The 24,750-nt window shown below is 35.1% G+C and overlaps 1 protein-coding gene across 1 annotated transcript in view; it reads right to left on the bottom strand.

The window, feature by feature from the left end:
* Positions 1-2,766: 2,766 nt before the first annotated feature.
* Positions 2,767-24,750, bottom strand: part of LOC110449242 — a 53,723-nt gene continuing 31,739 nt past the window's right edge. The window contains exons 15-17 of the mRNA XM_021495986.1: positions 4,964-5,122; positions 4,566-4,681; positions 2,767-4,330 (exon numbers count right to left, since the gene is read on the bottom strand). Coding sequence (XP_021351661.1) covers positions 4,265-4,330; positions 4,566-4,681; positions 4,964-5,122 — 341 coding nt within the window. The 3' untranslated portion in view covers positions 2,767-4,264. The remainder of the gene's footprint in view (positions 4,331-4,565; positions 4,682-4,963; positions 5,123-24,750) is intronic.

Below are 24,750 nucleotides of genomic sequence, written 5' to 3'. Positions count from 1 at the left end.
TGGACATCTCCATGTTTCCTGGTTAATTTCTTCTTTATGGAAACAACCAGGGGAGAGTGATGTTCTGCTTCATCTTTTGTATTAATGAAAACCGTGAATATCTAAGTGCGTGTGTTTAAACTAATTTTGTTTTGTTTTTACTGGTACCTTTTTATGTACACATGTTTTACCACCTAAGGAATTAGATGTCTTAAGCCCCCATATGATGTGCTGTTATAAGTTGAATTTAATGTACATTTTGTTTATATTTAGTTCTGCTACCAAAGAGATTGACTTATTGAAATGTTTTTGAAACATTTTAATGAACTCCTCAGCTTTAATGCCTTATTTCTCACTATACAAGCTCATATTGCTATGCCTCCTATTTGTTTGAATATCATCTCTAAACATTATTGCTGGTGCAGAAATTATATGGTAACTATGTTCTATTTTAGGGGGGGAAAGCAATCAATATTACAACAGACAGGGATGGTTATTGATGGGAGAAAGGAGGATGAGAAATAGGAACTGTACCAACTCTCTCATACCTTTGAGGACTTCATGAACTTTTTCAAAAGGCTGCAAGAACTATACCAACAGTGACATGACATTTTGAAATCTGTCAGTTACTTTATAGAGGAGGAACCTCTGACTAAATCATTTTCTCTCAGACACATGAAAGCCGAGTCCACAGATCCTTCCATCAGCGAATAGTTCAAATGTAGTTCAAATGCTTTCCTCGCAAACTTTTCCTTAATGGAGAAGTCAGTGATCTTTACTTGGAACAGATTGAATCTGTGAATATTGATGCTGAAAGCCTGATGAATGTGATTGAACAGCCCCTACTTGATGCTGAAACCCTGATGAATGTGATTGAACACCCACTACTGACTAAGGGCACAAATGTTGGAAACAACGTTTGTTTTGATCAATATAACACTATGGGTGGTGGGAGCAAATTGGAAAAAAAATTAAAAGTATGTTTTTAAAGATAGAAATACTGGTCATGGCTTCCTTTTAGTTTTTGTCCAATGAATTAAAAGTCAACGCAAATGTTAAGTAGTAAAAGAAATGTAAGATCCCTGGTATACATTGTACTTTTAACAATGCTTATGATCAATATCAATAAAATAAAATAAAAGTTATAATATGTAACTTGATATTTGTTAACTTCGCTCGATTTTACTGTGTCCAACATTTGATATTAAATCTTGTGTGATATATGAGAGGGATAGCACACAAGATTGTATCAATGTCAATGAAAGCAATTATTTCTTAAGTTTTCAACCATATTTCTTGAAACTTCATTTCTAAATTTCATACATCAATTGTTCAAGACAGTTTTAAGGTCAATTTCATTCAGTCAAGGTGAAGGCTACAGCTTCACAACCTGTTCATGTACATGTGACAGAGAAATTGTCAGTGCATTCCTAACTAAGTATTCAAACCAAATTTTATAAACCTTGATCCATCATTCTCAACATTAAATCATGCACTACCTGTTTGCATATACACAAGCAACCTCAACTTTCAATAAGTCCTGTTGTCAACATTTGTTGCACAATGCTATCAGTTCTGAAACCAACAATCATGACAACTGTAATAACATAGTATGTGTTCTAGCTGGTACATTTGCAGTACTCTTTTGAAATGTATTTGAAATTAATATGTGCATCTTATTTCAAATGCTAGCCTATGAAGATGATAAAGCTGAACATATGCTATAAAGTTGTTGTTTTCTTTGTGAAGAATTTATGCAATGGAAATAGAGGGAAAATAATGTAACTCTCCTAATCTTGTGTGTGTGTGTGAGTATGTATGTTTATATTTTGTTTATCTTATTCAATATTGAAACATACAACAATGTATCATATTGAATTAGAGTGCTTTTTATATTATTTGTTCATGGGAACACAGATTCAAAATAGTTCCATTTTTCATAAGAAGAGACCTTTTCACTGCAGTGAATATGTAAAACACTTTATTTAAAAGTTTTTCAAAATTATTGAGAGACTTGTAAATTTATGGGTAGCAGTAATCCACTTGCTTATCCACAATTTAGTTTCGGCAAGTAAACATCCTTATAAATATTGTTCTGTAACAATATACACTGACTGATGCAAAATTGAAACTTGAACAAAATTCACACGTATTAAAAAGCATGCCAACCCTGGTCGATGTGCACACTTTACAAGATAACTTGCTTGAATATATATTGATCAATATACAAACTTAGACGATAAGTTCAAAGTTGAGTGAAATCCATGCCTAATTAATTAGCATACTGTACTCTGATTGGTCAATGGTTTTATGCCAAGTAACTTTGTTAGATAAGGCAAGGGTTGATATCTTATTCAACAACAAAGGCAAAGTTCAAAGATGTTCACAATCTGTGCATAATCTATTCAATGGTTTAAAATAATCAGGTATTGGTCAAAGGGGTAAATGCCAGTTTCAGTTTTTAATGTTCTATGAAATACATTGTATGGACAAAGGGAAGCAATTCCAAATTCCTATGCAAATTAATTATCCAAAGGTTTAAAATGATATATTCTAGAGGAAACTTGGTACCACTCTTCTGACAAACCTATAAAGATATACTGTACACACAAGAAGAATAACTTCACAGTGGTACACTTTTACATAAAACTTTGATTCATAACAAATTAACAGTAAATCCTTCTGTACAATATGATGGGAACTTCGTCTTTATTTTGTTCTCCATTCCAAAAATAATATATATATCTTTTGCCTTAGCTTTCAGTACTTTCAGTACTTTGATTATATCTACCAGTAAAGAGGACAAATCTTTTCATTAACATTTACTTCATGGACATCATTTGTTAACATCATTGGCATATATTAAAATAACCCCATGGCCTTGACGACTGTTGTCATGACGTCAAACAGAATCAAACTGCAATTCACAGAACTACAAATACCAGTGCTTGTCTTTGCCACCTCTTCAATTTTAATAAACGATTTCAAAATTCATATCTTCCATAAAATTAATACTACAGTAATTACTTGTGATATGGTGATGTAACAATGGACGCCGTGTTATTCGTACATCGGGTCGACTTTCAACATGGGCCACTCTCAAGTGACATTTCAATGAAATGTTACGGTAATCTGACACTCCACCCGCTCACATTATACTGACAACGGGCTAACCAGTCATTACCAACATCCATCTAAGCTGTCTCTGTCAGGGGACAGAACCCATAACCTTCCTCGCTTATTTGAACGCTCAACAACAAAGCCAAAAGGCGAGTTGAAATGAAGAGAGAAATATTATCAACGATAAGTAAGAATCTTATTCAACATATGTATTTTTTTATTTGATACAAATCATGTGTAAAGTTGTTGACAGATTGGATAAAGCTATTACCATAAGTTATGAATCCTAACATTGGAAGACGGAATGACTTTTATCATGATAAATATAAGAAATTATATGAATGTTTATAATAGTTTTTGGATTTTCATGGTATGCATGAATATATTGATAAGAACTTTATGGTTTAAATCGTGCGTATATTTACTTTGTTGTTTCTATATGTTTTAATCCATCTTGCTGCGTTATTTATATATATATTATTTATTTTCGCTAATCATGTCTCGTTGATTGATGCTATTTCACGGTCAGTATGGCATGTCATTAATTTGGCGTAACGTTAAACTTTGTGACGTCACACATGAATATGACTTCATGTCTTGCATATATATGTTTGTCAGAGAAATCTAATCACTGGTTTTATTTTGCAGTGTTGATTTTTAGATATAAAATACATGTATATAAATTGATAGTGAATTCTAATCAATCATTTGAATTTGTTCTTAAAAGATATTCTACGTTATTATATTTCAACTCTCAGCTCTGCTCTGCTACCTTAATGAGTCAATATTCATGAAAGTAAGCCTAGCTAAAAAATAAGCCATCATTTTGAAGAAATATATAATGTAATCGTTGCAGTCAGACATTCATAAATATATATTAAAATGTTCAGTTGAAAGATTTTGATACATAAAAAAACACAATTGAAAACCTTGTTTTATGATGGTAAAAAGAGATGTTACTCGGGAACTTTCCAGGTACGGTGAATGTATATAGAACCTGCAGTAATCCCAAAGTTGTCAGTTCCAAACAATTATCAAGCTAGATATAAATATCGTATCACGAATATAATGAAATTACCATGGCAAGAACTGTAGTGTTTTAGAGAAATCTGTTAAAAAGAAAACACCATAATTGCACTTAAAGGCATCCGAACTCCAACGGTTCTTAGTCATTCACTCTTTGAACATCCAGCTTAAGAATATTCCACAGTCCTCCCTTCTTTTTCAACTTCTGAAAAAAAGTAACAATAAATGTTTTGCACCAACTGCATTGAATATGAAAATAAAGTAAATAATGTATATAGATATATCCAGAATTATTGCTGAAATAGAAAAAAATACAAACTAAGTGTATGCTGAATTCAAAATCACGAAAAGAAAACAGGAACGCAGGAAACTCCAAAATAGAAGGAAAGACAACATAAGAAACAGATCTCGTGACAGTTAAGTACTTGGTTGTGCAGTACCTCCAAGGCCTTTATTCGCTTGTTGAAGTTTTCCGTGGTGTCCTTCAACTCTGGGTCTTTACTGACATCCTCCGTACAGAAGGAGACGTGTATGGACTTCAAGTGTTTACAGGAACCTGATCAGAATAAATATATAGGTCTGACTCAGATATGCGTACAATGTATTTGGCAAATACAAGTCTATACAATGGTATTCTTAAGTTACGATATATCTTCGATAAGCTAGTTAGATTTTTTGTGGCACTAAAGACAGGCGGAGGGTTACATGTATTCATGTAAGTAATGGCATGGTAATTTAATACAACAGTGCACGTGCTGGGCATAGTTTATACTAAAATTAGCTGTTGATGGAGAAGCATACTATATTAACTAAAGAGAAAGACACTTATAATGCTTACTGTAAAAGTGCAGCAAAGCCTTGTCTGTGACAGGAGTGTGATTGAAGTCCAGCGAGCGCAGGTTCTTGAGTCCCTTTCGACACATCGCTAGGGCGACATCCTCCTCAATATCCACACAGCCATGCAGGGATAGACAGTACAAACGCTGGCAAGATTGCGCTGTAACATGGAGAAAACCGCCATTGCATTAAAAAGATGACGTTTTGTGTGAAGTCATAAGTCCATGATGTTTATGCTCTATAAAGCTTTGATGATGCTATAGGGTTTATAATTTGGCCTTTTTGTGAAAATACACTCACTCATACTGTGTATATTTTCAGTGTTTGCCGTCGTGTTAAATTTGGTGAATAACTTTACCACAATAATTACAAAAGTAGCAGCTGCTGTGAAAATGACCCGAGAGTTTATAGTATATAGGTATGCCATTCATAGAATTGCTAAGACATTTATTGCTAAATGATCACCTTCGAGACCTTTATTGCACTTCTGATAGGAACACCGTTCAATTATTGGCTAAGACTGGTCAAATGATCTTTTGTGAAATTTTATTCCGTGTCAGAGAAAAACGCAAACCACAAATTTTCTTAGATAGGTTATATAATGGTCTATTACAACCGAACAAGGATATCATCTTTACATTTGCCAAGACAGGTAGCATGCGACATTCACTGCACTGCGACAGGAACGCTATCAATGCATCACTTAAACCATTCACATATTGATCCTATACCATTCATATGAAGCTTTATCGCAACACGGACTAACAACGTCCTCAATCCATGGACTGAGACCGGCTAGACCGGCAATGGAGATTTGAAACTTTGCGGATAAAAGCACGTCTTATTTTACGAACCCTGCTGTTTGTATATATAACTGGTTAATGCTATGTCAAATATGACGTTCACACAAAAACATTTGTTGCCGCAACTTCCCATCAGAGTAACAATGGCGTTATGATTCGACAGGTTTTGGAAGACAACAGAGAATGTGATAGCCACAGAGCTGATTTTAAAGCTAATTATTTCGCGATGATGACAACTGTGTTTGGAATCAGGCTAAAGGTACCATATGCTTTGGTGACCCCTTGTCCAGATTGTTGCCATTGGCTTCCTCAATGTCAACATTCCAGAATTCCAAGGTCTAACAATTATAATTTTCATTAATGAAGCCTTTTGACAGATCGTCGTTTCAATAAACGCTAAACATATTACTTGTCTCAGAATGTCTCTATAGACTTATATGTAGTAAATACAAACCTATATATAGGAGACTCGGCGTCTGACTTGATGCATTTGTAATTCATTCTGACCATACGAAAAGCTGAGGCGCAGGGGATCAATTTTAGTGTAACAGTATACTTATCAACAACCAAAACGCAGGATCATTCTAGAAATTTATGATAAAATTCAGTTGCAACATTCAAACTACCTACCTATCAGGACGAATCCGTTAACAGATCGTCGTTTCAATAAACGCTAAACATATTACTTGTCTCAGAATGTCTCTATAGACTTATATGTAGTAAATACAAACCTATATATAGGAGACTCGGCGTCTGACTTGATGCATTTGTAATTCATTCTGACCATACGTAAAGCTGAGGCGCAGGGGATCAATTTTAGTGTAACCGTATACTTATCAACAACCAAAACGCAGGATCATTCTAGAAATTTATGATAAAATTCAGTTGCAACATTCAAACTACCTACCTATCAGGACGAATCCGTTAACATCTTACTGCTGGCCTCCAATACACAGGCGATCCAACTCCGGTAAAAACTGGGAAATAATCTGTAGGCATTTATTAGTAAACTTTTCTGTGCTCACACTGAAAAATGGAACAAATGTAATTGAAGTAGTTCAACCGTCCGAACGATCTGATTTTCAGATCATTTATTTTTTATATCTATATAAAGAAATAAAAATGTTACAATATAAATATGAATACCGAGATGGTTTTTAGAAATATATTGATAAGTTGGGATTTTTACTCCTACCTTCCAAGACATTTTATCGTTAACTCTCAGACATTACAGGTTCTTGACTTTCTAATTTCCATTTACAGTAGTGAGTAAAGGCTAACAGCAATAGACCCTTAATTAGAACCTATATTACATAAGGAAGTTTTTTGACATTTAGCAATATGTTAACCGTTTTGAATCATGAACTGAGCGTTACCTATGACCCACTTGGCCATTAGATGGGTTATACATACAAATCATTTGATTACGAAGCCAAATTAAAATACTTCCTTTGTAGTTCTTACATCCTGCTAAGCCAACATCGAAATATATACAATGTATGTATATATATATATATTAGTGTCAAACTTGCATTGTGACAAAGTCGCATACATGTTGAAGCCAATTGTCTGTGATGTATGGTTATAATAATATACATTAGTAATTATTCTATGTTTCATGAATATGACCCGGTCAAGACATATATATCATAGTTTTTTTTTGCTTCATTATTTGACTAAATTAATAACGACCTCAGTATAAATACTCAAAACAAAAATCTTGGTGCTATACATAAAGTTGTCTTGAGAACTTATATTTACCAAGTTTTTGTTTATCACAACATCATGTAGGAAATCTCCTTATTTCCGTTTTCTGGTAGCAGTGGCGAAGCAGAGCTACATAATGACCATCATTGGTTTAATGGCAGTACATAGTCTCAAATACTTACCATGGGTACAGGGGAGCAATGTCTAAAGAGCGTATGAGTTCACACCCAGCTCCTAAAGCCCACAACACATCAGCACCCAAAATATGAGTGTTGCTATGGTAACAAACGTTTTGTAACATTCTGCTATAGCAACTGGCTAACCACATACATCTGCAAAAAATCAGATGTTTATAACCTTAAAAGTAATACCGAGAAGCCACCAAACCAAAACAATCAGCCCTACTCGAATAGTTTTACTGGTATATGACCTTTAAGCATATTCAATGTATAAATATGAAGTATGACAATGTTCAAAATATGTATGAAGATATTTGAATCCGAAGAACATCAATCACTACAACATAAGCAATACAGAAATCAAAATGATGTTCTAACGTAACAAAGACATTTACTGTTGCATGAACATCCTTACCTCTTATTTATGAAATATCACTATGTCATAGGTTTTTTTAATTTAAGATATCTGTTATCTCAGGAAAGCAAGCAATTTAAAATATAACAGTCACTACAAAACCTTTTATCGCACTGTCTGGTATACATAGTTTTCACTAAGTATATAAATACACTGTCCATGTGGCTATAACACGACATCCCTCACATCTATACTGTTCATGTGGCAATACAACACTACAATACATAATCTGTTGTGACTCTCACGCAAGCCCCTTTGAATATAATGACCAACATCTATTTTGGTTTTCACACAACCTCATATACATACAATGGCCGACATTTTGACCATATCACAATAATTCTAGATACATAATCTATTTTGAATTTTACACAACCCCCTATACATACGATGGCCGACATTTTGACCATATCACAACAATCCTAGATACATAATCTGTCGCTGTGACAATACTTTAACACAACACTTCCTTACAAACCCTGTTCTACAAACTGATCACAAGTATCATACTTAACATGAAAAAACAATTCATGATATGAGACAATGTAATTGCGTTTGATAGAAAATGCTAATTCGAGCTGGTTATAAGCTGAACGAGGGGTAATCCATTTCTCTGTATTCGTAATATACATATCTACCTACTCTTAAAAATTACCCCGACCTCGACATCAGTTACGAAATTTACACTCAACAAATTCGAAACCAATAGGAAGTTACTTTTTGTTAATGGACTTAACCTCAAAAATAACGCGGCAGCCAAAAGTTGTTAAACTCAATAAGAAAACTACTAAACTACGTTATATATTCTCATACTTACACTCTGACTTTGAATTTTGAGGTGGTATTTATAGAAAAATCTGAACTTCATAGCTTTTGGAGAAAATAACAACAGAACGCGTCATTCACGCAATCAGTACAATCTGCTACAGAGTATAGTGCAAGATAAATTGTGCTCAGATTCTTTACCTAACAGCTTGAGCGAAGTCTTCATCACTCTCAAGTTCCAACTGTTTCCTCGTATAAATATCTGCAACAAAACATGTATATTTGGTATTGATACAGCTGTGGTTGATTTTGTTAAGTACACATACTTAAATATATTAAATACTTATATATTGATATACTTAAACACAACTATATGCATATATTATAAAGATACGTACATACTAGTATATAAGTACATTCATATTTCACATTAAATATTTATGCCTATAAAACACAATAAAATAAAATACAAATAAACTTATATATTTGATCAAATATAAACATACTTATTTATTATAATATACTTATAAATAAATACATTTATATAAACATACTCGTATATAAATATACTTGTATATTAGGGTGGTCAAACCGGTCACATTTTGGTTACCGATTACTCGAACAATCTTTCGATCGAGTAACCGGGTTGATCGGTCAATTTGGTAATCAAATAATAAACAACAACAAACACAATATATGTGTAGAAAATGTTCTTTCTAAAACGTTTTTACACCACAAACAGATATGCATAGATAAATGTCGGTAGGTAGTGACGGGATTTAATTACAGGTATCTGTACTTGAAATCCTATGCGGTGATATTGCTCTTTAGAACAAAATTTGCTTAACACACGTTTTAAGACATGCTTGCTCATTCAAGTGTTTACACTTCAGATTATATTAACATATCTCGCATGTAAAAGCGCATTCTATCTCTTAAGTTTATATTTCACAACTATGTATTCTGGCTTCATTATAAAATCAGCACTAACATGTGATCCCTGAACACTGTTTTTATTACAAAACTATCCGATTTTGGTCGCATCTATAGAAAATTTGTGGGTTTAAGCCAGGGAAACAGAAAAAGTAAATGTCCGACTATTCGGTTATTGATTTTGGTAACCGGTTCGTGGTCGTCCGACCGAGTAGCCGGTTAACCGGCTTACCGTTGACATTATTATATATAGAGAAATACGTATAGAAGTACGTTTATGTTTCCCCACATTGCGACAATGTTCAAGTTACACATGTTAACATTTATCAGCTAAAGTAACATTGTTGAAAGTGAGTCAATCTGAAGTTTACACAAATCTACAGATTCAGGAGTGTAGAGTTATTCTCTTTATTGATATAATTGTAAAGATGATACCGGATCATTTGGTTTTGTACAAATAGACAAAATCATATTCAGACTCCTTCCCTAAGATTGTCTACAATAGAATTAATGTATCCAAGTATCCTACCCCTAACTATATGTATAACTTTCTATATTATAGTAAGTTGTCCTTCTAATTTGCTGTTTAAAGGAATCCAACTTCATGCTATTTTAGGAAATAATTTAATAAAAAAAGCCTGGCATATGGCACATACATAGTTTTTAAAAGTATTTCTGCTTCGAGCACATACCAGTGTAAGGCATTCTGGACATTTGATGTTACTTGCAGATTTTTCGATAACATGTTTTAAAGTATATACATGTTCTTAGTTTTTTTCTTTATTATTTATCATTTGTAATGTTCAAGACTTTGCGTTTGCGATGACCTCTTCTTTTAATTCAACGTATTAGATGTATGTATGGGAATAACAAATTCATTAAAATATTGCTTATTTTTATATGATAATCTAGATAATTGTTTTTATATAATAACAATACTACATTTTTCAAAAGTTTATTTTTGTTATTATTCTGATCTAGCTAACAAATCTTCCAGAAAAATAACCCGTCAGTACATACATGTATAGACATTTTGCCAGTCACCGCAGACATTTTGGGTCAGAGATCAAGTGGTTAAACTTTTGTAAACAACATCGCGGTGCTCTCATATTGACAGTTTATGGAAGTATTTGCCTAAAACAATGTTAACCAATATGGAGGAAAAGGTGCAAACGAAATTCTGAATCCTAATTCTGTCATTCTATCACCTCTTGGCTTGGAAGGCCTGAACTACGGGTAGCTTGACGAAAAGTGCGGTATACGTCAATGTATATATTTTACATAATTAAACCCTCTTCTTTTCTTATTATTTTCCTAAAACCTACCTATCGATACATGCAGCGTTGTTGAATAACTACAACAGACAAAGAACAACAGCAGTCAGTTCTACTGCGATTGACTTTACGAGCGTATGAGGTGTTAACCAGAAAGTGAAATGTGTCGCAGTTTGATACTCAATCAATATACATCCTTGATACAACGGACAACCCATAACTATGTGCACAGTGCTTATCCCTTTAAATGTTGTATGATGAATCCCTACAGGCTACTGCTCCTTTACAGCTGGACAAATCCACGTATCCCCTACAGCTGTACACTGTCATGTCCTAGGACATGCACACCCATGCATTTGTAACAGGAAAGAGAGTAGTGTGCTTCCACCAGGGATCGAACCAGCGATTACTAGGTTATTAGTCAGGCTCCTTACCATTGAGCTAAAGGGAAATGCCCTCTAGCTCTCAACTAAAAGGCGACCGTAATCCTATGTACAATTAAACTCTGCCACACTTTTATCATACACAAATATGTTTTTAGTGTAATGCATTTCTTCCTATAATTATAACTTAAATTGGCTTTATGCTTCCAGCATTATTTGCCTGACCACTTAATGTGATATATCATTGTGATTGTAAACATTACAGATCACACAATCACACATGTGCTTTCATTAAAGACTGATCAAGTCTTTAAATTGATTTGATGTAATTTAGCCCAAGTTTTCTGGCTCTATTGGTCAGAAAGTCCCAGGTCTGGTGTTGGAGCCAGAGGAAACTAGAAGTCATTATGATGATAATCTTATGGTGCATAAATGATACGATTTGAAAGTAAGGATATAAGAGCGTCAGGAGATATATGTATATATTTGTGTGAATAAAAAATCTTTATATTAACTCACAATCAAATATCAGTCCCTTTGAGAAAAAAACCCTGTTTGGCTTTGTCATTCAGAGACGCTGATCACTCAAGGGAAACTTATGGATCCACTTGGTTTCACAGCCAGTCATTTGGTGACATGAAACGTCAACAGTTAGAACTTGTTCTTGCAAGATATATACCTATCGGTATTTGATTTGTGAATATGGAAAGAGACATATTAAACCAAAGTAGATTTCACTACTTGCTTTATAAGTAGGATAAACTTTACAAATATATAACAGTAGTACTAATTAAATCTAGATTGCTGTCTGATTCACAGTCATATCATTTTGACATTTAATTTTCTCCTAAAACATCCATTTAGATAAGTCAATTTCATTTCAATACTTGCTCTAAATTCAAGGAAAATTGCTGGTGAGCTGGAAGACAATCAGCAAAGTTGTCTGAGAATTTTCTTGAATACTTTGATTACAGCAGTGCCCACTTGGTCTACATCTTCGATGGGGAATGTAAATCAATATGCCAAAAGTATCTGCGATTTTCCAAGAGTGAGACAATTTTTCACACCATAAAAGAGATTTTTCTGATATCAAAACTAACCAGGATTTAATTTGATGATAAGTGAAGCATTTTCATTTCATGGAACGATTTACAAGAAATGGTTAGAAATAATACTTCACTCAATTATTTTATATGGCAAAGAATAAAATATCAAAATCAATTGATCTGAATATATTATCATATTTTAAAAATAAAAACAAGTTAACACAAATGTAGGAAACATGTTTTAGATGATTATTTACTTTTCAGTATTTGATGTTGCTTCAATGGTGATATATAACTATCCCCAGAAATACCTAATGATAAAGATCAAATTAAATGTTTGAAGTTTAGAATAATTATGGTTAAACTGCATGGGTAGAAATGCTTTCCAAAGCTTACTGTTCTAGAGCAGAATTGATATGTGGCATAACACATAATCATGATTTCAAATCTATTCCAACTTTGTTCTAGCAGTGCAATATAGCACAAATTAAATTGCTTTTCACATTCAAGGTATTCATTAACAATAGAACATAGAACAATGACAGCCTCCTAGTGGTGTCACTTCATTATTTCGTTTTCATTTCACACAAATAATAATAATCACAAATCAAGATGGATGAGAGATAAATTCACCAACTGCTGTCCTGATTAAATTAAGATGTTTAAAGACCTTCTTTTGTAATTGTTTATTTTCAGAGATTTTACATAATATACAAACATGTCATTAGCAAACAAGCTAGTTTTCCTCTTTGTCATCACCATCATGACCATCATCATCATCACAACCATCATCTTATAAATAATACCTACTTGTATACACCAAAACATTTCTTATAAAAATGCGTTTGTGGACAATGCACCATAGTGTTAACGGTAATGTTTTAAGTTTCCATATCATAGTATTTTTCTGTTATTAAATTTAAAGTTTGATGATCACATTAACTTTAATGTGAATTTATTTGATGAGTTTATACTTGAATCTTGATTATGACCTACAGGTCTGTGGATTTATGTCTCAAAGTTTCCTCTGGTCCAAATACCAGACTTTTGTAATTTTGACAGACAGATGTCCGCACCAAACATGCACATCAATCTGTCAAAAGTCTGAGTATTGGTATCATAGGAAACTCTGGCTAGCCTGGCTGTCACGGTTGTTTAGTAAACTATATATGCATGCCCAGATATCAAGTTTGGATAAAGTTTGGAAAAAAAATATGCGAACAAAACTAATTGATTGGAATCAAAACAGGTGTTCAATGCATTGAATTGTTTATATCATACATATCTGCCAAAAACATTGAATGTACATTTGCATAACCCAACCCCTCGAAGTAAATATTTTAACGGTTATGAGTACGTTTGCTCATTATGAAAAAAGTAGTATTATCATAAACAGAAATAAGTGTTATTCATTGTAAACAAAAGATATGGCCGGTTTTTTTTGCACTTAAAAGCAGCGATATATCGAACTGAATGACAGCTAAAACCCATTACACTGGCATGACAATTGACATGACAGGCCCCTCTTCTTTTGAGAACAGCTGTTTCAATAAACAGTGAAATTAAACTAAAATTAATGAGAATGTCTATTGTAAACGTAGGCATGTAATAAATCTTGCAAAAATAGATGGCAAATCTTTTAAGCGGAAAGAAATATTGTTTAAATGAGTAAGTTCCATGTGTTAACCATGTAATCGTGTAACAAGTTTAATCACATGACCTCTGACCTGACGCTTTTGACTCAGATCCAGGACAGCGGACGGGTAGCTGACGAACCGCCAGGTATTTGTTCACACACGTCCAGATAAGTAAGGCCCGGATCATTCAGACAGGTAGAACTGTAGGTGTGTCATGACTTTGTCAGGTGATTTTTGTAAGAGCTGTCGTTCCTACCCTGATTGCCTGCAATTACCGATCAGTGGTCTTGTAAAACCGGTTTAGCAGGTTTAAAACTCTTCATTATTGGAGGTCGTTTTGTTATATAACTTCCGTGTTCTGTGACTGCGGGTTTGCTGTTGACAGAATTGTGTGCAGTTAATGGTAAATTTAGATGCTGGTGTATTTTGATGTAAGTTTAATAAGTAGTCGAGGGTACTTGTTTGCATCCTTAGCTAACCAATTTAATCATGTTTTCGTGTTTATGAAGAGATATCTCTGTCATTGTGGTACTTCGTCACGAGTTCAAAAGTTTGCCTATCATCACGTCAATTTAAGCATATTTTGTGATCATCTATCTCGTTCCCATAAAATATAAAATTGCGAATTCGAGTCTATAAATGCACTAAAATTACAAGGCTTACAATGGGCATATTTAGCTTTGAAGTACATGATTTAAATATAGCCAAGCCCTTTTCAATTATATTTCATTTACTTCCTGGTGTAATACTTATATAAGTTCCACTGCATAATAAATGTATTAAATACACATTGATAAATAATACCTTAATTTCTTTGTACTTATACAATTATTGTAAGATGCGCATAGGTAATTTTTCAAGTTATATTCAGTGCAAAAACGAGTTGCCAAAGTGAACTGTACTTCGATATTGTGTCTCTGATATTAACCCTTATAAGGCCCAAATAAGAATATGAGCTACAGCAACACTTGATGACGTATTGCACCTATGACATTCTGAGAGAAGCTCCGACGTTTTTAGCTCACCTGCCCGTAGAGCTTGTGAGTTTATTCAATGGCGCGGCGTCTGTCGTTCGTCCGTCCGGCGTAAGGCGTCTATGAACTTTTTCTTTAAACGACTTCTTCTGCAGCCTAGAGACATGCTATTTGGCGAAAAGCTTTTTTTGGTTAAAGCCCGACATAAATTGAGAACGAAGACGACCTTGACCTGCTTTCAAGGTTACAGGGGTCAAATGTGTCAAATACATAAAACGACTTCTTCTAAAGAACTGGAAAGTATATATTCTTAATATTTGGCTGGTAGCTTCTTTGGATTGAGCCTGACAAAGTGTGGGAATGAAAATGACATTGGCCAACTTTCCCGGTCACAGGGGTCGACTATGGCAAACACTTCAAACGACTTCGTCTAAAGAACTGAAAGGCATAGAATCTTAATATTTGACTTATAGTTTTTTGGATGTAGCCGGACAAAGTTTGAAAATGAAAGTGACCTAGACCTAATTTTCAAGGTCACAGGGGTCAAATATGTCAAACACTTCAAATTACTTCTTCTGAAGAAATGAAAGGTATATAATCTAATATTTTGGCTGGTAGCTTCTCGGGATGACGCCCGACAAAGTGTGAGAAAGACAATGACCTTGACCTTCTTCAAGGTCACATGGGTCAAATATTTCAAACTCTTCAAATGACTTCTTATGAAGAACTGAAAGGGATAGAATCATAATATTTGGCTAGTAGCTTCTTGGGGTTGAGCCCGACAAAGTTTGCGAGTTAAAATGTCTTTGAACTACTTTCAAGGCCACAGGGGTTAAAATATGGCAAACACTTTAAATGACCTCTTCTGAAGAGCTGAAAGGTATAGAATCTAATTTTTTGGCTGGTAGCTTCTCGTGATGACGCCCGACAAAGTGTGAGAAAGAAAATGACCTTGACCTTCTTCAAGGTCACATGGGTCAATATATCACACTCTTCAAATGACTTCTTATAAAGAACTGAAAGGGATAGAATCATAATATTTGGCTAGTAGCTCCTTGGGGTTGAGCCCGACAAAGTTTGCGAGTTAAAATGTCTTTGAACTACTTTCAAGGCCACAGGGGTTAAAATATGGCAAACACTTTAAATGACTTCTTCTGAAGAACTGAAAGGTATATACTCTTATTTTTGGCTGGTAGCTTTTTGGATGGCAAAGTTTGTGAATGAAAATAACCTTCACTTACTATAAGGTCACAGGGGTAAAATATTTGAAACTCTTCAAATGACATCTTCTGAAGAACTGAAAGTGATATAATCTAAATATATTTGGCTGGAAGCTTTTTTGGATGGCAAAGTTTGCGAATGAAAATAACCTTGAACTTTTTTCAAGGTCACAGGTGTCAAATATGTCAAAATCATCAAACAACTTCTTCTGAATAATCAAAATGGCATGGAATCAAACTATTTGGTTGGTAGCTTCTTATATAGAAGCCCGACAAATTTTGCGAGAGAAAGTTACGTCAACCTACATTCAAGGTCATAGGGGGCAAACATGTTCAACAATTCAAATTACTTCTTCTTAAGAACTGAAAGGTATAGAATCTTAATATTTAGCTGGTAGCATTTTGGATGGCAAAGTTTGGGAAGGAAAATGACATTGACCATCTTTCAAGGTCACAGGCGTCAGATATGTCAAACACTTTAAATGACTTCTTCTGAAGAACTGAAATGTTTAGAATCTTAATATTTGGCTGGTAGCTTCCTGGAATGGAGTCTGACAAAGATTACGAGTTAAAATTACCTTGACCTACTTTCAAGGTCACAGGCGTCAGATATATATGATATGTAAGGAATATAATCATAATATTTGGCTGGTAGCTTCTTGCTATTAAGTTTGTTCAATGTAATGTCCTTGTTTGACTTTCAAGTTCACAGGGGTCAAACAATTTACAGCAGGTTCTTTTGAAGGAATTTTAGTCATGACACTGATACTTTGTATGTAGCTTGAGTTTCATCCACTTTAAGGTTACAATTGTGATATTAATACCAGGTGAGTGATACAGGTCCATTGGCCCACTTGTTTACATTCAAATACAACAGGCTTAATAATGGTTTATGAACAATTTTTTGGTATCTTTGAGAATCAGTGAATTTACATATAAGTAGTTGTCAACCGGAAGTGGAAATGTAACGTCAACATCATCTTTTTTGACGAAAATTCCTACCAAATGACGATGGGCGCTTTTAAAGATTCCTATATCGGCGGGAAAAAAGATTTCAATTAATTCTACCGGAACTGTTTTCATGGTGTTGCATCGGAAAAGGAAATATAATCATTTTGATTGGATTGTATTTGATAATAGGCCATATCCGATATTATTTCGATCAGCGTTATATCATACACAGTTTTCAAGTGTTCGTCCATTATAATGTCATTTTGTCATGAGTTCCATGTAAATTTAAACGTGTTCATTTGTTACACAGGGTATTGTTCTCAAGTCATTTCATAATCAAACATGGTTTACAACATTTTGAGTAGTATTTTGTGATTCATATTAAGTTTCCCCTGTTTGTGAGTACATTCATATATTCCTGTGATTATTATGTAGATAACATATGATTGTTGGGTTAGCATTAAACCCCGAAGTAATTATCGGTTCGTTCATTCCATTGCTAAATGATATGTTGATAGAATGTCAGATCAGTAGTTGAGTGGGGTATCATTTTGTATTTTGTAGCATCTTATCTGAGCATTGATAACAAGACAATTGGATGAAAATGGCGACAGAACAGAAGGCTCAAAAAGTCGTCAGGGAAAAGGGTCAAACTACCTGTGTCTATCATAAGGGACACTCATTGACATTGTACTGTGAAACATGCAGTGATGTCATGTGTGTGAAATGTCTCTCCGGTCTTCACAAGGGTCATTTCGTGTGTGACCTCAATGAAGTTATACCATCAATGAAAACAGAACTTCAAAGCTATCTTAACAAACACAACAGAGCGCAGATCCAAAAGGGTATTGATTCTACTGAGAATGAAATGAAGACCACCTTGAACAATTATGACAGCCTTTGCCGTGAAGTGAAAACTCAGAGCGTAAAACTGAAACAGGCAATTGATATCAAAACAGAAAAGGTTTTGGAATTCTGCAAGCAAATGACGGAAGGAAACATCAAGTCACTTACCTGTTCCAAAAAGGAACTTCAAAGCCAGCTAAAGTGTTTTGATAATAAATTACAACGGGAATATACTGCGGTTCTTAAACATGGATCTAGCCTCCAAGTACATGACACCCTGGATGAAGTTCGATCTAGACCAAACTTGCAACTGATGCCTATATTGGCTACTGCAAGTTTTCTTCCCAACACAAATCCTCATAGCTACATGGACAGATACTTTGGCACCATTACGTCATCAGCCTATCGTCCATTGCAGTACACCTTTCTGCCGAACACCATAGAACTGTCAACTTTTGATTTAGACAGTACAAACCAAATCCAGGCAATATGTGCCTCAACTGAGGATGAGGCCTGGGTGGTGTGTAAGAGGGAATGTTATAATGGACGATGTGAGGTAAAACTTATTAATACCAACGGTGATGTGCAGCAAACAGTTCCATGGGAGCTGCCCATCATGGATGCCAGTGTTTCTCCTACTACAAAGAATCTCTGGGTCTGCTCAGAGCAGGATGTGTTTGAGTTAGACGTCAGTAACAAGAGTTCAGCGTCACTACTTAAAACGCATCCAACTGTTCACCAAGCATATACAAGTATACAATGTTTATGTGTTACCATGGATGACCAAGTCATAGTAGGTTTCAGCAACATAATCACAAAATACACGAAAGATGGACAGGCAATGATCTCAACACAGCAAAGGCAGTCTGGTAAGCCACTGGTGGATAATCCAACAAAACTCGCAGAGTGTTGTGTTACCCGGAATGTTGCAGTTATCAGTTCAAATAGATCTGTTGTAGTCATGGCCCAAGATTTTGAGGAAATCTTCGAGCAGTCTAGTAAAAATAAACTGCACGGAGAAATTCATGATCTTCAGTATGACACTGTAGGAAATTTGATTATTTGTTGCGATTCATACTTGCACGTCCTCAGTGGTAGAGGAGAGTTTCTCAAGGCCATCGCAACTCAACCGTATCCACAAAAGGTCTATCTAATGGCAGTTAGCTTAGATACGGACGGAGTGCTGTGGACAGGGTGTGATTTGAGAGAACGATCTCAGGGAATCAGCTTCAAGGGTATAAACAATAAAAATCCAGTCTTAGTCAAACGACTACAGTATTGCAAACAAAATGTTGTGTGATGGACATATACAAACATGAGAACTTCTGTTACCGTTTAGGTAGCAGAGGTCAGTAGCCCCTGGTTGTGGTTGAAATTTTTCGGGTTATCGCAAAATGTAGATTTCTTTTAAATGTAAAGATAAAGAAATCCTAGAATAAGGAAATGAGGTTATAATTTTTCGACCGTGCTTTAGCCATGTAATGGGCGATGCTGTATGTCAAATATAGTTTATTCACTTTTCTGGTAAATACAATAAATACTTATTATATAAGTTTATGGATGTGAACATTCTTACCTTCAAGATGAAGACTTTCTAGCTGTGTACACCAACGGTGGAAATAGTAACGTACCAACTTTATCATCAAATGTTCCAAAGATCAGTAATGAATGACTGTGGGAATCTAACATCTGGTCCTTGACCTTGGTATTATATCATTCACATAGTTAGTGTATACTAGTATATTATTGTAAATGACACAGATTTAAGAATATATTCAGGATCAAAGGACTGTGGATGCCCGGAGACAAACAATATTTAATCAATCATTTTGATATCAATATTGAATTGAAAATATCTTCAAACATATATCAAAACGAAGAACACCGAATAAGATAGAAAAAATTATATGAAATAATGCAATGCTCACAAATGTACAGTTAAAACTTTTTTCTGTAACGGTACCATCTTGCATTTTGTCTTTTAAGATTGGGATCTTTTTTCCAACTTCAAATTAATCTTAAAAGTTAGGAAAATGGAACAATTCTTATTTCATTCACATATAGTTATCAACGGTTATCAAAGATTAAGTACATTTAAACAGAACAAATGTATATAGAATAGCCACATATTCCTGTAAAAGAACTGTACAAATTGTGTTTAATTGTCTGCACATATTTAAATGTTTTTGATTGAATTGTTATTGTGTGATGTTTTTTGCTTTGAAATGATATCATTTGTAAATAAAATGCAAAAGGTTTTAAAATAAAATTATATCAAATGTATATAGAATGGAACTTCATTGATCCTAGAATTGGAAAAACTGACCTTCTCCGACGATTTTTACGTAGTCAGTACATTTACTTTGTTTATATAGAATATTTCTTAGCATATTTATTTGTGTTATAAATATCCGAAGAGTAAACATTTTTTTCTTTCGGATATCGATGTTTCGATGCAAATATTATAGGCCAAACCACACACATTAAACAGATATAGCTGTATACATTTTGTAACTACAGTAGTTATAAGACTTACTTTTGTAGTACATCTTGTGTGCGTGAGGTGGACTCGTTTCCACAGAGCAGACTGCCGACTGACCTTCTTCCATTCGCGACACACACCCGCGACACGCCCCAGTGACTTGGTGTCAAGGTAACGGAATACCAGATAAAGGGACAATCTTCGCTGGCGGACTGCCTCCCGTCTGGATTTTGGAAGACTCTCTAAAAGGGATTCTGGAAAACAAATGAGAAATTCAGAAGCTCCTGGATATTTTGATCGCATTGTTAAAATGCCCTTATTGTGTACGTATGTATATCCTCCTCATTTGAATATCATATCGTTACCGATATTATAATTCCTCTCCCTAAATGGAGATGATTTTCACGTCTCCCATCTCTGTACATTGTGATACGTTTCTCAAATATATATACATTCTCAAATTGGAACACACAAACCTACAAAATTATAACATAAAATATTTCAGGATATTTTTTTTTCTATGCTTCCATTGAACTTTGACCCCTTACTCTGAAGTTTCGTTTGGGTACAAATCTCGATCTAAAGTGCTTGACCCAATAATTTATATAATATATAATGATAAGTTGCAGCCTGGAAGATCATTACAATGATTTTACCTTTTACCCTAAATTGTGACATTGACCTTGAATGTCCTCTTTTATTCGCAACAAACAATATTTTCTGTAAAACTTCTATTTATGAAGATCAGCACTGAACATCCGGACAAACATTGTAGTGACTTGACTCTCAATCCCTATCAACGGATCTTTGTCTGGTAAAGGACACACTGTCTCGTCAACGTACTAATATCAAATATTCATGTAGTCGCAATATTTAATGAGCTGCAGTTAAGCCGTTACTATCCGGACAAACGACGCAGTATTTGTTTTTACCAACTCAGATAACAGAGGTACGGATAAGAGTGCGATATGCAATACTTCTAGAATGAAATGTTAATGGTGAAACAAACATACTGCGTAGGGTTTATTTCCATTGAAAATGTTACAACCCACAATTATATTGCCCTTTTAAAGGAAATAAGTAAGACAGAAATTGTCAAATCGCTAATGTGTTACTGTTCAAAAGTAAAAAGGAATGTTGTCTATAACATTGCTGCACTGACGTTGCTGTTTGTCTTATTGCTGAACATTATAAGGTAAATCTGTGCAACAATGAGTGGACTTGTTTTATCAATGGTAAAATCCGGGTAACAAAGGGTGGCCTTATACCGAACATTAGACTACCACTGGTAAAATCTGTGCAACAAGGGATGAGTTTAATACCAAGAAATATGCCTATCGTCGGGAATCTCTGTGTAAGGGTGGACTTTAATTCCGAACATGGGTTATTACTGCTTAAATATAATACAGTCAAAAACATCGTTTCAAGACATCCGACAGCGTACATACCTTGTGACGAAGTCCGGGATAGTGATGAAATGCCAATGCTGTAAAGGGAATACTGATCGTCTGTATCCATGACAACGTGATCATCCTTTCTATGATCCATTTGTTCTGCCTCTGTATCTTCGGTAGGTTGATGCCGCTGGCCGTCAATCCCCGCAACCAATGGAATGTCAGTAGTATCGAATTCAGATTTATGCTGCATCCCGTCAGGTGCATTTTCTGAAATCTGAGCTGTGTTACACGCAGGAGATTTGGTAAGACGTAGTTTGCTGCTCATAATCCGTCGGTGCTATTGGTTTCAATTCCGGGTTCAAACTCTCTGAATTTCCTATTGAAGCGGATAAATGGTCCTGATGTGGACATTGAGATGCTTCTTTTATGGAGGATTGTCTCTCTAAACTGCGAGATTTATCTGACCTCTTCTTATGTCCAGACTTTTCTGACCTCCTCCTATGTCCACTGTCGTGGCTGTCAGATTCTGAATTTGAAGATCTCGAATTTCCCGAAGGGGATTTTCTATAATATGATCTATCTTTTTGTCTAGATTTCCCTGTCAAATCAATGTCATCATCCTCATTATTAGTATTGGAATAATTTCCTCCTCGTTTGTGACCACGCTTTCTACTATCCTTATTATCATGATCTGTCCAGTCATCTTGTGAATCATCGCACTCATCTGAATAGTCTTTCCTGCCAGTTGTTTTGTATTCTAAGGTTTGAGAATGGTCATATCTTTTGCCATCTGTTATATATCTATCATCTTTGACAGGGTAGTGGTCATTTTTATACCTAGAGTCCCGAAACTGACTATCTTCGTCTTTCCTATATTTTGAGTTCGGGGACTGGTCATTTCTATATTTTGAGTTTGGAAACTGGTCATTTCTGTCTTCTGTATATCTCGAATGTATTGACTGGTCATTTCGTCCCTCTCTTATTTATCTTGATTTTGGGGACTGGTCATGTCTATTGATAGAGTCTAGGGACTGGTCAATTCTGTCTTCCCTACTATATTTTGAGTGTGGGGACTGGTCATTTCTATGTCTTGATTCTGAGGACTGGTCATATCTATATCTTGTGTCTGGGGACTGGTCATTTCTATGTCTTGAGTCTGGGGACTGGTCATATCTATATCTTGTGTCTGGGGACTGGTAATTTCTATATCTTGATTCCGGGGACTGGTCATATCTATATCTTGTGTCTGGGGACCGGTCATTTTTATGTCTTAATTCTGGGGACCGGTCATTTCAATATCTTGGGACTGGTCATATCTATATCTTGAGTCTGGGGACTGGTCAATTCTGTCGTTTCTTCTATATTTTGAGTCTGGGGACTGGTCATTTCCATATATTGATTCTGAGGATTGGTCATATCTATATCTTGTGTCTGCGGACTGATCATTTGTAAATCTTGGTCTTGGGGACTGGTCAATTCTGTCGTCTCTCCTACGTTTTGAGTTAGGTGAATGACCATTTATATCTCGAGAGTATAGGGATTGGTCCTGTCATCTCTGTTTCCTCCGTATCTTGAGTCTTAGGACTGATAAGTTTTGTTCTTTTCTTCATATGTTGTCTTTGAAGGGAATCCTTTCCCTTCCTTATTAATTTTTGAGTCTCCATTTCGGTCAATCATCAAGTCCTCACCTTCAAATCTTGTGTCGTGGGAGTAGACATTTTCACTTTGCACTTCAGACCTTTGGCCAATAGAATGACAGGGTGACATTTGCGCAGGACGGTTTGTTTACGCAGATGTTGTATGCGAGTTTCCAGCAATAGTATCATTGTCTGCTTCTTTCCCCTCTAGTCTCTTAACTGGAGGAATAACACGGGCCATAGATTCACAACTGATTGAATCGGATTTGGAAGTTAGATTAGGTCTGACAAAACTTGACCTTTGACTGACTAAACCAAGGTCAGCTAAGCTGAGTGGACAGTCCAGCAGCCATGTCTTAGTGGAAGATTCTTTGAGAGGCAGACAGCTTTGGTCCTTTTGCTTGACATAGCAAGGGATACTAAGACCCGTGGTCTGTTTCTCTGGTAAAATGGGTTGTTCATCCATTTTCTGCCTTAACGCCAGTTAAGTCGATCGTGTGTGTAAAGGGACATAACTCTCTATACTTGGAGTATCCGTGCCAACAGATACATCCTTTAACCAAAGTTCTTCGAAATTCGGTCTACCTTATATAACTGAACGAGATGATCTTTTAAGAACTTCCTCTTCAGATTGTGAACACAATGCTCTTTGAGTAGGATTTTCACCAGTCCTTTGACACTTTGACCTTTGACTGGATGAACTATGGCTTGTATTATCCTCAGAAAAAGGCCAGTATTGTTGTTGGTCACTAAATCTGACCCTTGGCGACAGTTACCTGTTTCTAACACCGCATGATTGTCTATCATATGGGATAGGTTCTGCACTCTTTGACCTTCTTGCTTTCCTGAAAAACTGGACCTCTAAAATTGTGGCCGAGCTACTTCCGACTCCCTTGTACCTGATTATCTCGATCTATCTGTAGGGTAGGGTCTAACTTTCTTTGATTCAAAGAATCAGGGGTACAATATAGGTGTATAATTGTTACACTACAATAGTTATATGCTGTAGGTATGTTACACTACAATAGTAATATGATGTAGGTATGTTACACTACAATAGCTATATGATGTAGGTATGTTACACTACAATAGTTATATGATGTAGGTATGTTACACTACAATAGCTATATGATGTAGGT

Source organism: Mizuhopecten yessoensis, unplaced genomic scaffold (genome assembly GCF_002113885.1).
Source record: "Mizuhopecten yessoensis strain PY_sf001 unplaced genomic scaffold, ASM211388v2 scaffold4535, whole genome shotgun sequence".
NCBI lineage: Eukaryota > Metazoa > Mollusca > Bivalvia > Pectinida > Pectinidae > Mizuhopecten > Mizuhopecten yessoensis.
Note: the sequence above shows the minus strand (reverse complement) of the source record. Positions and strands in the feature narration are given on the sequence as shown.